At 36.7% G+C, this 15,140-nt stretch overlaps 1 protein-coding gene and 1 long non-coding RNA gene across 6 annotated transcripts; both read right to left on the reverse strand.

Moving 5' to 3' along the window:
* Positions 1-2,543: 2,543 nt before the first annotated feature.
* Positions 2,544-5,790, reverse strand: LOC118491112. 5 transcript variants are annotated; one of them, XR_004890415.1, is made up of 4 exons: positions 5,512-5,790; positions 5,081-5,122; positions 4,829-5,002; positions 3,813-4,675 (listed from the first exon to the last, which is right to left on the reverse strand). It is a non-coding gene; the product is annotated as an uncharacterized LOC118491112 (long non-coding RNA). The 5 variants fall into 5 exon arrangements; XR_004890412.1 differs by lacking the exon at positions 3,813-4,675 and adding an exon at positions 2,544-2,606 and having other exon boundaries at positions 4,829-5,122; XR_004890414.1 differs by lacking the exon at positions 3,813-4,675 and adding an exon at positions 2,559-2,606 and having other exon boundaries at positions 4,833-5,122.
* Positions 5,791-6,846: 1,056 nt separating this feature from the next.
* LOC110936940 (integrin-linked protein kinase 1) lies at positions 6,847-10,972 on the reverse strand. Its single transcript, XM_022179346.2, has 12 exons — positions 10,364-10,972; positions 9,714-9,788; positions 9,356-9,451; positions 9,192-9,277; positions 8,975-9,095; positions 8,324-8,403; positions 8,143-8,205; positions 7,942-8,063; positions 7,772-7,857; positions 7,545-7,666; positions 7,328-7,439; positions 6,847-7,203 (listed from the first exon to the last, which is right to left on the reverse strand). The coding sequence occupies exons 1-12, from the start codon at positions 10,691-10,693 to the stop codon at positions 7,111-7,113; spliced, it is 1,386 nt and encodes a 461-aa protein (XP_022035038.1). The 5' UTR covers positions 10,694-10,972; the 3' UTR covers positions 6,847-7,110.
* Positions 10,973-15,140: the final 4,168 nt, after the last annotated feature.

Raw genomic sequence — 15,140 nt, forward strand, 5'->3', positions numbered from 1 at the left:
TTCCTGCAGACTTCTTCCTTGTGCCCAGATATTTTGCAAAAATTGCAATATATAGAGCATCTTCCAGAATGCTTTCTTTTGCAATATTTGCAGTAAGGAGCAGAAGTAGAACCTACATTTTTCCCACGATTGGAATTTTCATAACGAAATTCTTGGGTAAGTTTTTGAGCTAGGTTTCTCCTCTGGTCCTCTTCTCGGGTACGCACTAATTCATCAGTCAAGGTGTTTGCTAGTTCTACAACTTCTTCTATAGTTTGAGGTCTAGCTGCCTTGACTACATGCCTAATCTCACTGATTAATCTCCATATGTAACGGGAGATTAATACTGGTTCTGGTGATGCAAGGGTCGGCACTATTCTAGCATATTCAAAGAATGTAGTAGTATAGCCCATACTATCCACTCCGGTCATTCTAAGGTTTAAGAACTTGTTTGCTATCTGTTCTTTTTCATTGGGAGGACATAATTTTCTTTCCACCATGTTCTTAAATTCCTCCCATTCCATATTATAAATCCTGTCACTTCCCCTGGATTGGAGGATAGTGTTCCACCATTCTAAAGCTGAGTTCTTAAACAGATTGGAGGCAAACATTATCTTGTCCTCTTCCACGCACTTGCTTATTTTTAAGACTACCTCAGTCTTTTCTATCCAGCGTAGAGATGCAACGGCCCCTTCATTGCCCGAGAATTCCATTGGTTTACAAGACCAGAATTCTTTATAAGAACAACCATAAGACATGGTTCTTCTTCTTTTGGGAATGGGCACTTGAAGTATGGGTCCATTGTTTACGCTGTGTTCTGGTTCAGTAGGTCATTTACTGCCATTATTACTTTTATTATCCGCTTCCTTAACCGTTTTGATAATATATGGCATCGCGTCTATAATTCCTTGTGCCACTATATGTTGGATGGCACTGTTATCCACTTGGTTTCCATTGTTATTGTTATTAAGGTTATCGTTATTCTGGTTTCCCTGGTTCACTTCGTTGTCCATCTGGATTTTAAACATTTGCCACATATTAATATTACAAAATAAGGTTTAATGCAAACAATCACACAACACGCATATTGATCAAAATCGTTGAACATTGCGACCTTTTACTCTATTTTATATATATTATGCATCTAGTACAAACTGGAACTGAAATATAAAATTGCAATACTATTATGTGTCCGTAACTATATATATATATATATATATATATATATATATATATATATATGTATTTCAAACATACACACATATTATATATTATTTTATTATTATTATTATTATTATTATTATTATTATTATTATTATTGGTATGGGTTCATCCAGAACTCCATATTACGCTCATCATACTTCCAGACGAGTCGTTCTCCTATCTGCCTCATCCTCTCGCTTCCTTCTAAAATCTCCTCACCAAAGGTTCGGAGTTCTTGCACATTTTCAGTTCATGGGTGGTGCAGGTGCTGGTATTGGGTTTGGGAACTGGGGCATGGGTTCTTCGTAAGGGTAAGGATTCTCTAGAATTTCCCTGATGTATTGGTCATTATCATAATAGGGGTCTAGAGGGTCAAGATCTGGGTAGGCTGCTAGGTTTGGTATGGTTTCGTCTGGTATTGGGTAGCGTTGTTGGTAATCCCTATGGTCGTCAAACCAAGGGTTATAGTCTGGGTCTGAGGGATGGGGTGCTGGTACTCTAGGTATTTCGGCTGGGTCAAAAGCAGGCATTGGGATTTGGTTTTCTGGGTTGGCTTCAATTTCCATTGGTTGTGTGGGAAACAGTGGTAAGGGCTGGGGTGCTATGAGTTGCTCTAGATTAGGGTCTGCAGCTGTGGTTGCTAAGATATGAAAATTTGCTAGACTCCTATTGAGCATATCCTGGGTGTGAGCATCCGTTTCTCTCTTAGCGGCTGCTTAAGCTCGCTGTTGTTGTAACGTTTTCATCCTTTTTCTACGTTCATGAGCTCCTCTGCTGAACCATCCTCTCTTCTTAGGAGGGAATGGCTCTTCAGATTGGGCCTTGAACACGAATATCCCATCTTCGTTGTCAGCCGAATACCCTGAGAGGGTAGGTTGTGAAGAGGTGCCTTCGTCCCTAGGTGAGCTGGACAACTGACGGTAAGCGTCGGAAGGTCCTTGGTCGCTCATACTGTAAACTAACAAATAGTCAAATAACACATAACAATAATATACAGATATGCACGTAGTTCCGTAAATAATTTCCTAACATATTGAATAATATTTTGGTGTCAGCAGAACACTTCTGTGACTGAATCAGTGGCTTAGCTCTGATACCACCTTCTGTCGCAACCCCCGTCCCCTGATTACCCGGGAACGGGCGGTCGCAAGACCAGTTTCAGTGGTATCGGTGTTTATCAATTTGGCAGCGAAAATTACATCAGGACCATAGGTAGGAAATATGTTATCAGAGTAAAACACCACATTTTATATTAATAAATATAATGGGATAAAACCCAAGTTTTTATTACAAACTGATTTATAGGGATAAACCCTATTTTATTGAAATAAAACATCTTCTTTATTTAGTTAACTTTTATAGCCACTTTTCCAAGCCTTCAGTGCTGTCCAGCTGGCTTCTATTTGGCTTTCACATTTTGTTACCTGAAATGCGTTTAAAAACATTTTGTCAGTGGAAAATACTGGTGAGTGAATCCCAGTTTAATCAAGAAGAGTTTTATCAATTTACAGTAATGAGAGCGATTACAATGTTTACATCTACACAATTACTCATTCAGTACTGTCAATCCTGACTGGTGAGTCATATTACCCATTGGCTAACTCTTTGTCCAATGGTAACGTGTTCCACATTTTGTGTACAAAACCCCAACATACCGGCAGTAATTGAAGAATTACAAATACTCAATCACTGCTAATCATATTTTAAAATATTTAAGGTTTTGTAAAAACAGTTTATAAAAAGAAGATTACTCACATTGCTAGTTTAGACTTTTTCCTGTAGTTTCCTGGTTATAATCTAATAAATTAAGCAATGCACATGCGTTAGTATAATAACCCAATATTTACATTAGTAATACCCTCCCCGAGACAGAATTCCAACGACTACGTCGGGCAGAGCCTCGACAGCCGTTACGGAATCCTAAATCAATCGGGCAGCGTATCTAATACGTAACCGGGGGTTAAAATACTTACAACGAGGCAGAGCTTCGTTAATTAGGGGGTATTACGCCCGGAAATTATGTTTACTATGCAGAAATTCGAGAGAGAAAGAGAGAATGAACGATTTGGGACTTAAGGCCGATGGCCTCCATTTATAGGGCATGATTTGGACTCCCTCGCGGCCCGCGAAGAACACACAAGGGGCCTTCGCGCCCCGCGACCTAGGGTCCGTAGGGCCTAGCTTTGATTTGTCACCGATCTAGCTTCGCCACGTGTTGACACGTGGCGGCTTCGGGGTTATGCCGCATGTCCAGGCGCTCGCGGCCCACGTAAGACGGAGGGTAAGTCTTCGCGGCCCGCGACAGATCATAAAAATTGATTTTTATTTAATTATTAATTGTATAAGGTATTTTGGGCTCGGTTTTCGTATACGGGGTGTATTTTAGGACGTATTGAGGTGTTCTAAATATATTAGGGGCATCGAAAAATAATTTTGGAGAGTTGTTATAAAAAACATTCTAAAAAATAACATTAAAGATAATTTAAATAAAAGTCGTCCCTCTCTCCTATCTCCTATCAATCTCAAACACTCAAAAATAAAATCCTGTATTGGGAATGCTTTTAATAATGTTATCTAGTGACATTGGCGAAGCTTGACCCCCCGTTTTTTTTCGAAACCGGGGGGGGGGGGGGGGGGCTCTCGCCCCAAGTAAGCTGCGCCCCTGTCTAGTCACATGTATGGAGCATAATCTAAGACTAGGTGTTGCTTAATGCCCCTAACCACATCACCTTGTTATCGTCCCAAACATCGCGGCGGACTAGTTAAAGGAAGGCGTTAACCAAAGGGGTGCCATGCCCTTCACAGGCATTAGCCATTGCAAGTGGGGGGGGGGGGGCACCAAGAATCAACCAATCACATGTATTTTTGTTTTGTTTTTTTAGCTAAACTACAACGTGATAGTTAAAAGGCGCGTTAAGTAAAGCCCATTGTTTACGTGACAGTGACTTGGTAGAGAGTTATGTTAAACTACAACAAATAGTCTTATGGCCTTAATCGGAGCACACGTAAGTAGCACATAGATAAGACCATGATCGTATTAATTAACAGCTGTTCGTCTTCAAATAACCAGACCGTAATCAATCAGTATTATAGCAAGTAGATATCCTACTAGTCCTAGTTAATTAATCATTATAATTATAAGTCTTTGTGTAGTGGGGCACTATATGCCCTCATAAAGCCCTTATAAAGCCCCAAACACCACTACGGGGGGCTTTATGAGACAAAAAACTTGGGTGGCGCCATATATATAACGCCGGTGATAGGGGTTGTTTTCAAAGTTTGGACCAATCAAAATAAAGCAAGGTTTTTATAATTAATTAATAAAAACGAAAATTAATAATTAGGTATTGATGGGTAGGGGCTTTATGACTACGGGCTCTAGTGATATAACGCCCCACAAAGGGCTTTATGACTACGGATGGCCTAAGTCTATCACAGCTCCAGTTGAAATGGGTAATCCAGGAACACCACCTAATTCTGTCATCATTATTACCTACAAAAGGTAATTACAAATCAAGAAGATGCTACTAATCAAAAAACGCATTCAATTCATGCACCCAAGATAAAAAAATATATATATTAACAAAAGTGTGTTTTTATCATCAAGAAATAGTTAGTTTTGAGTTCCACACCTGAGTGTACTTACTTACACTAACTGGAGTGGCGTTTGGTCATGGCATGAGTAGTCGTTATTGGGTTGCATCTCATTCGTTTGAAGGAAGTTTCGACCATCAAAGGATTGGTGTGGTGCGAGCTCATAATCAGAACTTCCAGGCATCAAGCTCATGTGCTGCTGCTGAGCTCTTTTGTTTTCAACTATCTAATACAATAGTTTACCAATGTACAAATCAATTAAATGGACTACTGGTTCATTTTGTGATTGAAATAGATATTACACCTTTGCTCTAAGGAATTGGTTGTTGTTATATAGCTCAAGTTCCTGCATTACAAACTGAAAACATGAATGAACATATACTTACATATAGCATAAAAAGACAGCATAATATCTAGCTTGGTATCTTATCAAATCAGCGGTGGGACAAGAACTATTTAGTCAGGGGTCATCACGAGATTCTCTTTTATAGTTTTATTGGTTACAAGTAAGGGGTTGAACTCGTTTAAAAAAACAGATTTTATACATAAAAATCCAAGGTTTACGGAGAAATATAAAACTTTTATATACTTCATGATGATTTGTCACAATCAGATAATTAAGAATGCATGAACCGCAACACTTTTTTTCAACGTTGAAGGCCATACTCTACGAGTGGGATTTTACTAGGTGCTTTTGTTTGTATGTTTGTTTTCGCACAAGATATGAAAGGGTACCTGAGCATTGGCTTCAGCAACCGAACCATTGTTAGGTGGATCTAGACATGCTTTTTTGTACCTATGGATCGTCCCTTTAACACTTCAATAACAAGAAAACAAATACCAGCAACGTAGATTCGTGTGATAACAGTAAAAAATCCATCCCCAACCCTCACAGTACTGAAGGGTTTATTAAAGTTGGTGGTATTATACATGTTATGAACTTTAGGTGAAGATAAACAAAAGACTTATTGGTGGAATCTTGAATTCAAGCAAGATGAAAAGCCTGCTTCATGGAAGTAGGGGAACATCTTAACTATACCCCTTATTTCTGGCTTTAAAGCTTTCAGAAACACTCAAAAGTATTCTAACTTGACATTGACATTACAAGTCGTTAGGATATTACAATTGAGTCCCTAAAGTATTCTAATTTTTCAAAACTAGCTCTGAAATACTAACAAACATAGTAACAATATAACACTCAAAATAGACCTGGAGTCAGAAAATCGAGTAAACAGAGGGAGTAGATCTAAAACATTCTCTCGCACATGTCACGGAGATGTTGGTGGCCAGAAAAGTCGTAGATGGTGGTGTCCTGCGATTTTGGTGAGGAGGGTGAGAGAAGAAGTAATATTTTAGTATTAATAAAGTGGGTTTTATATTTTTTTAATTGTTTTTTCTTTTAGCGCAAGGGCAAAATTGGCATTTTACATGGACTTAATGGAAAAAATTAAACACCCATCCACGTTATGACCGCCATAGTTATAAAGTACATGCCAACATCTGTGTAATTTTGAAAAGTTGAGAACCAAAGTTGCAATATGTGCAATGAACAGGGACCGCCCAAGTAATTAAGTCATCTCTAATTGGTGTTGTTGAATTCCAATTAGGTCATCAAACTAATCAGCGAAAATATGTTGTTAAATGTTGGTTGTACTGAGCACAAGTTATGTGAGAAAAATCAGATTAAATTAAATATTACACCAAAAAACTATAAAAAAAATGCACGTATAGAAGAAGCATTGCATTAGCTAGATATCATTCGCAAACTTTGGCTTTCCTCCCACGCTCGTAAACCTGGTCACGCCCCTCTCACGGGTAAGGTACACAGTGTTTTTTTGAAAGTGAGCTGATGCGACACGCAAAGGGACCATTACACATGGTCTAAATGACTGACAATAGTCTGCGGTTAATTAGTTCTTGATTCCAATTTGATCACGAGATTCAACGAATTAGTCATGATAGAGTTGTATGTGGGAAAAGTTTGTAGGTTTTTCCTGGTGTCCCATTCATGATAGGTATTACTTTTTACATGTATAGTCACAAAAGTAAATGATAATAAAACAGAGTATAAGACATCTAAAGGCATTCAACCATGAACCTCATGTATTTTGAAAAAAAAAAACAATTTGTGACATCTTTGTGCAGTATAGCAGCATAAAGTTTTGTAACAAATCATAAGTGGAAGATGACACTAGAAATTAACAACAAGAAATCTAATTGTACATAATAAAATGAGTTTGCACAACAATTTTTGAACAAGAAACTGCCTTCTCCAGCTACTTTAGCATCTGTGAAGGTTACTTCAAGAGCCGAAAAAGGCAACCGTTGACCATCTTATATGTGAGATGATCGGTCACGGCTGCTTCTTTCAGAATCTTCTTTCTTCCACATCGTCTCCATTTTCTGAAACCACTTCAATGGCTTAACCTGAACCACAAAATTACATTATGATTGTGTGTTCTACTGATAAACGAGTTTAATAAAAAAACAATTAATTATAATTTTTAACTAGTGATCTTTATGGAAATGAAACGAAAAGGAAAAGTGATACCTTCCAACGCCTCCTACGATTAATAGAGTTATAGATTGATTCCAACCGAGAGATTATCTTTCGGAATGTCGGTCTCTCAGCTGGATTCTCATGCCAACACTCTTCAATCAACCTGTGAGATAAATCGATTATAAAGTTAGGGGTCACATAACTTATTAACATATATGACTTGAAAGACACATTTAGTAAACAAAAAATAAATAAACAAAGCACATACTCTTTAAGCCCATGGGCGTAACTCTTTGCTGGGGCATTAAACGGAGGGCGTTCTTTTGAAACATATGCTTTCGGAACATCATCTTCCTTCTTATTATAAAATGGTTGTTGGCCTTCAATCATCTAACAAAACGAAAATAGATAACATGGGCCGGCCTTACATGTGTGTATAATATTAATATAATAATATATATGGCAAAAAAAAAAAAGAAAATTATAAAGTCATACCTCTTGCAAAATCAAGGCAAATGAGAAAACATCCACTTTAGTGTCATAGTCTTCATTTCTAAACACCTCAGGAGCAACATATCTCCCTGTTATATCCGATAACATATGTAGCTTTGTGAGTTTTAAGGATACAGAGACCGTTTAGTGATATGAAACATTATAATGCTTACATGTAGTGTCATGATAAGACAGGAGTTTCTCTTGTTTGGCTGTCTTATTAGCCACTTTAAGCAGCTCACTAATTCCGAAGTCTGCAACTTTTAGATGTCCAGAATCAGCCCGCAAAACATTCCTGTTTTCTTACTCGCGTGGTTAATAATTACGATGGAATAAACAGAGTTCACAACTTTAAATTTTGTAGAAGAACTTACGAAGGCTCTAGATCCCTGTGAATAATCGGTTCTGGTTTATTCTCGTGCAAATAGTTCATCCCCCTATCAAAATAACAGCAAAAAGTTTTGAAAACTATACTAATATATTGACGGAAACAAAACGCATATAGGATTAAGATAATCGGTATTTGAAATAGCAAATGTGGAAATTTATAAGTACCTTGCTATATCCATGGCGAATTTCAAAGCGGTTATTGGCTTTAGTGCTCCTTTCCGCTTTAAAAATAGACGAAGATCGCCCTGAAATATACACAAAACTTATACGAATGAAGATTATGCGTATTACTACTTTTTTCATATAAAAACCTTAAATGAAAAGAATGTCAAATTAAGAAGAGTAAACTGCCAAAATGGTCCCTGAGGTTTGATCACTTTTGCCACTTTAGTTCAAAACTCAAACCTTTTGAATTAGGGTCCCTGTGGTTTTCATTTTTGTTGCCATTTTCATCCAAAAGCAAAATCAGGTCATATTTTTCAGTTAACATCCAGTTTTATTTGTCTTTTTCCTTGCTTTTAATAAAGGGCAAAATGGTCAGATTTTTTAATTTATTATAATAAAACATTAAAAGACCATTTTGCCCTTCCATAAAAGAGAGGAAAAAGATAAAAAAAAAACTGGATGTTAACTGAAAAATCTGACCAGATTTTGATTTTGGATGAAAATGGCAACAAAATTGAAACCACAGGGACCCAGAATCAAAAGGTTTGAGTTTTGGACTAAAGTAGAAAAAGTGACCAAACCTTAGGGACCATTTTGGCAGTTTACTCAATTAAGAAAATAAACTGGAAAGTAATGGCCACGGTTTATGACCTTTGGTAAATACTCTGTCACTATCATCATTGGACTACTTTGAGTTACGGCACCAAGAAACTGAACCACATTTGGATGGCGTATCTTCTGAAGTAATTCAAGTTCATCCCTAAAAGCCCTCCTGTTAACAATAATAACCCGGGAATTAGAAAAGTAAACAATGTATCATATTTAGAAAAATATACGATAACATATTGTTGGGAATCAAACAACCCACACTTTTTCCTTATCGGTAAAAAGCTCATCTCCAAGTTTTTTAACTGCGACTTTCGTTCCACGCCATGAAGCTATGGTGAAGGTACCCTGCAACGTTCCAACAAAAATACAGAAATTTCTTTATCATCAGTTATAAAAATGTTTAAATATTTGTAGATGTTTTACCTTAGTAATGTCTACACTGTCTGTAAAATCAAGTTCTTTAGCATCAATTTCGTATTCTGGAACTTCACGCGCATTTTTGACATGCATGGGGGCCATCTAAATACATATAAAATAACAATTGAAACCATTGAAACAACAATCAAAAGTAAAAATAGTGTTTGCGTTACGATATCACAATTTCATGAATTACTTTTTAGTTTCATTTTCATCCTACCCCAACTATTTAAAAGCGTTCTTTTTGTCGAGAAACGTAAAATACAAACAAATTCAGTACATAGAAGCAGTATATATCAAGAAAAATTATAACCGAACCGACAATATGAAGTTCATATAATCCACATTAAACATAAAAAACTACCAGAGGTTTGGCTCCATGCTTCTCCAAAAGCTTGATCATATCATGATTCTTGTAATGTATTGCATCTGCAAGAGGCTGTTCAAGAAAAATAAACTTACATTATAAAGAAAATCATAATAAAACCCATAACAGGAATCATATATCACCAACAGAAAACACACAACAAGATTATGATATGCACTAGCAAATTCCTATTACCAACTTATAAGTTTAAAGATATTAAAGATTCATTAATTACTAAAATTTTATTTCAAGAAAATTAAGCAACTGGTAATCTGATAAACCAAACACCTAAAAGCAAATGGGAATCTTTTAAATACCAAATAAGCAGCAAGAAAAAAAACATTACAACATAATAAAAATCCTAATATTAATAAAACCCATAACAGAAATCATACATCACATTGTGACTTACAAATCTTTTTCTAAAATACAAACACCAACACACAATAAACTTATGATACACACTAGCAAATTCCTATAACCATCTTATAAAAAAATAAAAATAAAAATAAAAATTAAAGATTCATCAATTACTAAACTTTTATTTCAAGAAAATCAAACAACTAATAATCTGATTAATCAAACTAACACCCTAAAGAAAAGAAAAAATATTAAAAAAAAAAAAAAAAAAAAAAAAAAAAACTTACAGTGCTACCCCAACGATCTTTGGGATCAACATCAGCACCAGCATTCAACAACAACTCAGCAACATCACAAAACCCTTGACAAGCAGCCACATGTAACGCAGTCCGATTATCAATATCTTTAAAATTAACATCAGTTCCAGACTCCAATAGTTCTTTAATCCCATCTAAATCACCTTCACTCGAAAAAAACATCAACCTAACCCTCGGATCAATCAGATCCGACCCATCCACCTCCTCATCTTCCGATTCGGATCCGGATACCCGCTCCGGCGCCATTGATGATTGTCTCCCTAACGTGAACCTAACTTGAGGCGTTGAACTTGAATCCATTCAAACCCCCAAATTAACACACCGTTTTCGTCGCTAATTCGTCGCAAAAATTGTAAAGATATTTACTGGGTTTTTGAAGTGAATTTTTGGAAAAATGAAATGGGTTTTCAGCTCCAATGCAGGATATGATTTATTATGATTATTATTATTGGGCAGTTTTGTGTCGTGTGTGAAGAAGTCGAGAATGACGGAGTTGAACGAGAAGTTGTTGAGAAAGTGTCAGGAATAATTGCGCGTATATAGATATAAAACACACGAAAGGGTTGTGTTCAGTTTGGTCCCTTGAGTTTGGGTTTACTTTTCAACTTGTTTTATTTATTCACATTGAAGTGAATGTGCGACGACTTTTTAAGTTCAAACTTCAAACCATCTAGAATTTGTTGAAATATCTGTTGAAATAACTGAAATTTGTTTTGCAATAACTGAAATTGGTTTATGATTAGGGTTGAAAATAAGTTCAAACCATCTAGAATTTGTTGATGTCATGTGATTTTTTTAGGAAAATGGTAAGACGGTTAACGATTTGGTTAAAATAAATTGTGTGCACTAATATGATAAGGTTATATTATGACTGGTTTGTTAAGTTTATGTAAACTGGTATTTAGGACCTGTGTTTTGCGGTAGGAGTGTTCAACTGAACAATAAGTAGATGTAACAATGCTGAACCACACATGCGCATTGTGTCGTGTTAACTAGTAAAAAATAGAAAAAAAACGTAAAACAAAGAAAACAATAACTAAATCGACTTAGGACCCGAGCTTTGCAACGGGATGGTTTAAAACAGCAAAAAAAGAAGTAAAAACACTGAACCACACACGCACGTAGTGTGTTACCTTGCATTTGCACCGAAACGTAAAACATTATCGTAAAAAGTGTGTGTTAACTCGCAAAATTAGACCAAAGTGTAAAATATAGAAAAGAATAACTAAGTCGATGTAGGTCTTGTGCGTTGCGACAGGATTGTTAAACCGCAAAATAATACACGTAAAAACGTTTGACCAAACACGCGCATAGAGTGTTAGCTCGCAAATTTTTGACCGAAACGTTAAGCATTACCGTAAAAAAGAACTAAAAAGGTAAAAATAAAAAGCTTAAAGTTTAAATAATAAGATTATTGAAAGTGAAAGGGTTCATCTTGTAAGTTTTAAGGAGTATAATGTATAAGAAATGAAAGATAAGATGTTAAAATTTGAAAAAAAAAATAATAGTAAAAACCACTCACAAACATTTTTACAAATTAAAATTAATATATTGTAAAGTACTATTTATTTACCTTTGTTATTTATAAATTAAAAAAAATCTAGAAATACCCTAACGAAAAGCCTCTTTTTCACTTCTTATTCGTTAGTTTCCTTTTCTTGCACACAACACTAGTGGAAGGTCTTTGAGGTTTTTGAATCACACTTTATCTACCTTTACTTCCTGTATCTCGCTGTCCCTCCCCGAATGTCAGTCGACCTTGTGTTCACATCGCTATCATTCAAAGCAATGTGAGGAGCCATGTGGGTGTGTTTTATTTGCAACATTGAATTCAATAAAATTGAAATCTGAATTTCATTCCTAGCGTGTCTAGTTTGCATAACTTTTATAAGTTTTTAAGAAATACAATTGAACCCATAAGTTTGATTTAGCTACTTTTGAGTTACTAACTTTGTTAGTTCAACTTTTGACCCCTAATATCATATATTTTGACATTTTGTCCAAATGAGTGAAATGGTAAAGTAGTGATTCAATAAACAAATTAGAAGGTTTGTTTAATTTTTTTCTTATAAAACAAACTAGAAGGTTTGTTTAATTTTTTTTTTTTTATAAAATGAATCATACAAGGGGGTTTGAAAGTAAAGTGGTAACATGTGTTGGGGTAACAATGTTTTAGACCATGGGGTATGGTGGGGCTTGGGTTGGGGTTTGAGTTGGGCATTAGGTGACACGTGGATCTTGAATATTACAAACCCAAAGCCAAGTTTTTTAGAGGTATGGTGGGGCTTGGGTTGGGCGTGGTGGGGCGGCGTGGCCTAGCCACATCAACATTCTTTTTAATATATATTTATATTTATAATTATATAAAAAATAAACATACATATTTTTTTTAAAAAAAATACATAAACATACATAATAATTATCAAAATAAAAAACAGTCATTCTTCGTCGTCTTCGTCGGTTTCGAACCCAGGAATCGCTGAAACATGTTCCACCAAATCAGCTCGAAGGTTCCGATGTATATCCCTTGACTTTATTAAAAATTCATTTGCCGCTTTATCTTCGTCTGTTACGTTACTTGGTTGGGGGTCATCATCATCATAGTAGGTTACGACCGCTCTACCTTCATCCTCCAAAATCATGTTGTGAAGAATGATACATGTGTACATCACGTTTCCAATTTGATCCTTATCCCATAGTCGACAAGGCATTGCCAATATTCGCCACCTTTTCTTCAAAACACCGAATGCTCGCTCGACGTCTTTACGAGCAGCCATCTGGACCCTGTTAAACTTTAATCTCTTTGGATCTGAGGTACCGTGTCTTGTGAACGATTTTACGAAAACCCCCCACTCTGGGTAAATCCCATCAACTAGGTAGTACCCGTACACGTACTCAACCCCGTTTATAAAGAAAGTTCCTCTGGGTCCTATACCATTTACCCGATCATTGAAAAAAGGCGAGTGGTTTATGATGGTAATATCATTATATGAACCTGGCATACCGAAGAACGCATGCCATATCCAAAGATCTTGGGACGCAACCGCTTCAAGCATGATGGCTGGCACCCCGTGAAATCCACTAGTGTGAGCGCCTTGCCATTGGGTAGGACAAAGTTCCCAAGGCCATTTCATACAATCTAAACTACCTAGCATCCCGGGTAGCCCATGATAATATGCGTGATGTTCTAATATTTGTTGCATGTCACTTAAAGAGGGTTTTCTCAAATATCTTTTCCTATAAAGTTCTAGAATACACGAACAAAAGTTGTGAAGAGTTTCTCTAGCTACACGTGCAGACATTTTTAAATAGTCATCCATAATGTCCGAACTATTGTCGTACGCTAACTGCCTAAGTGCGGCCGTGACCTTTTGCCACGTACTAAATCCTAATTGCCCGGTTACATCGGGTTTTTGTTGGAAACAAACATATTTCTCCTCAAGATCTCTAGATATTCTTAAAAATAAGTTTCTACTCATACGAAAACGACGCCTAAACATTTTTTCATCATACTTAGGTTCCGCTGAGAAGTAATCGCTTACCAACAAATCGTTAGCGGTGTGCCGTTCACGAGCGATGTACCTTCTCCTCCGTTTAGGTTGTTGAGTCTCTTCCTCATTGTCTTCGTCTTCCACGATAGCTTTCACCACCGCCGCGATCGTTTGTAGAAATATTTCCGCACCATCGTCAGATGATGATGACGATTTACTATAACTTGAAGAACTCATGGCAATATTGTGTTTTATGTGTTTGATATTGTGTGAGAAAAATGTTAAATGTGGTAAGTATTTATAAAGGATTTTTTTTTTTAAAAAGTAGCCCCCAACGGCTAGTTTTAATGGGCCAATCACAAACCGCCATGTCACCTTGCTCCCCCGCCCCACGCCCGGCTTGAAACCCAAGCCCCAAGGGCCACGCCCCCAACCCAAGCCCACCCGGGGTGGTGCCTTGGGCGTTTTCTCCCAACCCACGCCCCAACCCAAGCCCCATACCCCATGGCCTTAGTATGGGTTATTAGGGTTGTGGGTCATATTAGTGTGAAAGATTACATAGTATGGGTGTATGGGGTGGGTGCGGTAAAGGGTGGGTTAAACTAGTTTACTTTGCGGGAAACCGTCGCCATCAACCAAGTCACCGCGAGCGGAGTTGGATTTCAGTGATTAATCACCGCACAAGGGGAGAGGAGGGAAGAGGAGAGAGATGAGTGTATAGTGGGTCCCACTTTCTTCCAACCAATCACACATATTTCCTTTTTTTTAAATGGTTTGGATGAACCACCCCTTGTGATTAAGGGCAAGATGATAGTTGACATGAGAGTTTACCTCTATCCAAGAGGTGACCACCCTTACACCCTAAGAAAAGGTTAAATTATATGTGAAAACATATTAAAAAGGAAACATGTCAAATGGTCGAAAATCACCTAAAGTATATTTTTAATGCATAAATTTGGTTATTAATAAAAGAGTAAATTACACTATCCCTAACTGTAACACCCCGTGTTTTCAAATGTCAAAGTCAAAGTCAAAGTCCAAGTCAAGTTTGATTTCTTTGACTGTAATTAGTCTATTTTATGTTTTATTATTTGTATTATGTGGAGTAAGTGTTGTTAATCAAAGGAATCGAAGTAATCGAATGTTTAATCGACGCGAAACGCTTTACGACTGTGAAAAGTAGGAAGTAACAATGCGATAAAGTCAATCAATCAATAATCAAGCTAATCGAATCATCAATCGAACTCAAAACTCAA

This window comes from Helianthus annuus, chromosome 4, assembly GCF_002127325.2.
Source record: "Helianthus annuus cultivar XRQ/B chromosome 4, HanXRQr2.0-SUNRISE, whole genome shotgun sequence".
In the NCBI taxonomy this organism is placed as follows: Eukaryota; Viridiplantae; Streptophyta; class Magnoliopsida; order Asterales; family Asteraceae; genus Helianthus; species Helianthus annuus.

Coding starts and splice junctions, on each gene's coding strand:
- LOC110936940 (XM_022179346.2), bottom strand. CDS start 10,693: ATGGATTCAAGTTCAACGCCTCAAGTTAGGTTCACGTTAGGGAGACAA. Junction 8,404..8,974: donor TGACAGAGTATTTACCAAAG/GTCATAAACCGT, acceptor TGTATATTTCAG/GGCGATCTTCGTCTATTTTT. Junction 8,206..8,323: donor TTCGCCATGGATATAGCAAG/GTACTTATAAAT, acceptor TTATTTTGATAG/GGGGATGAACTATTTGCACG.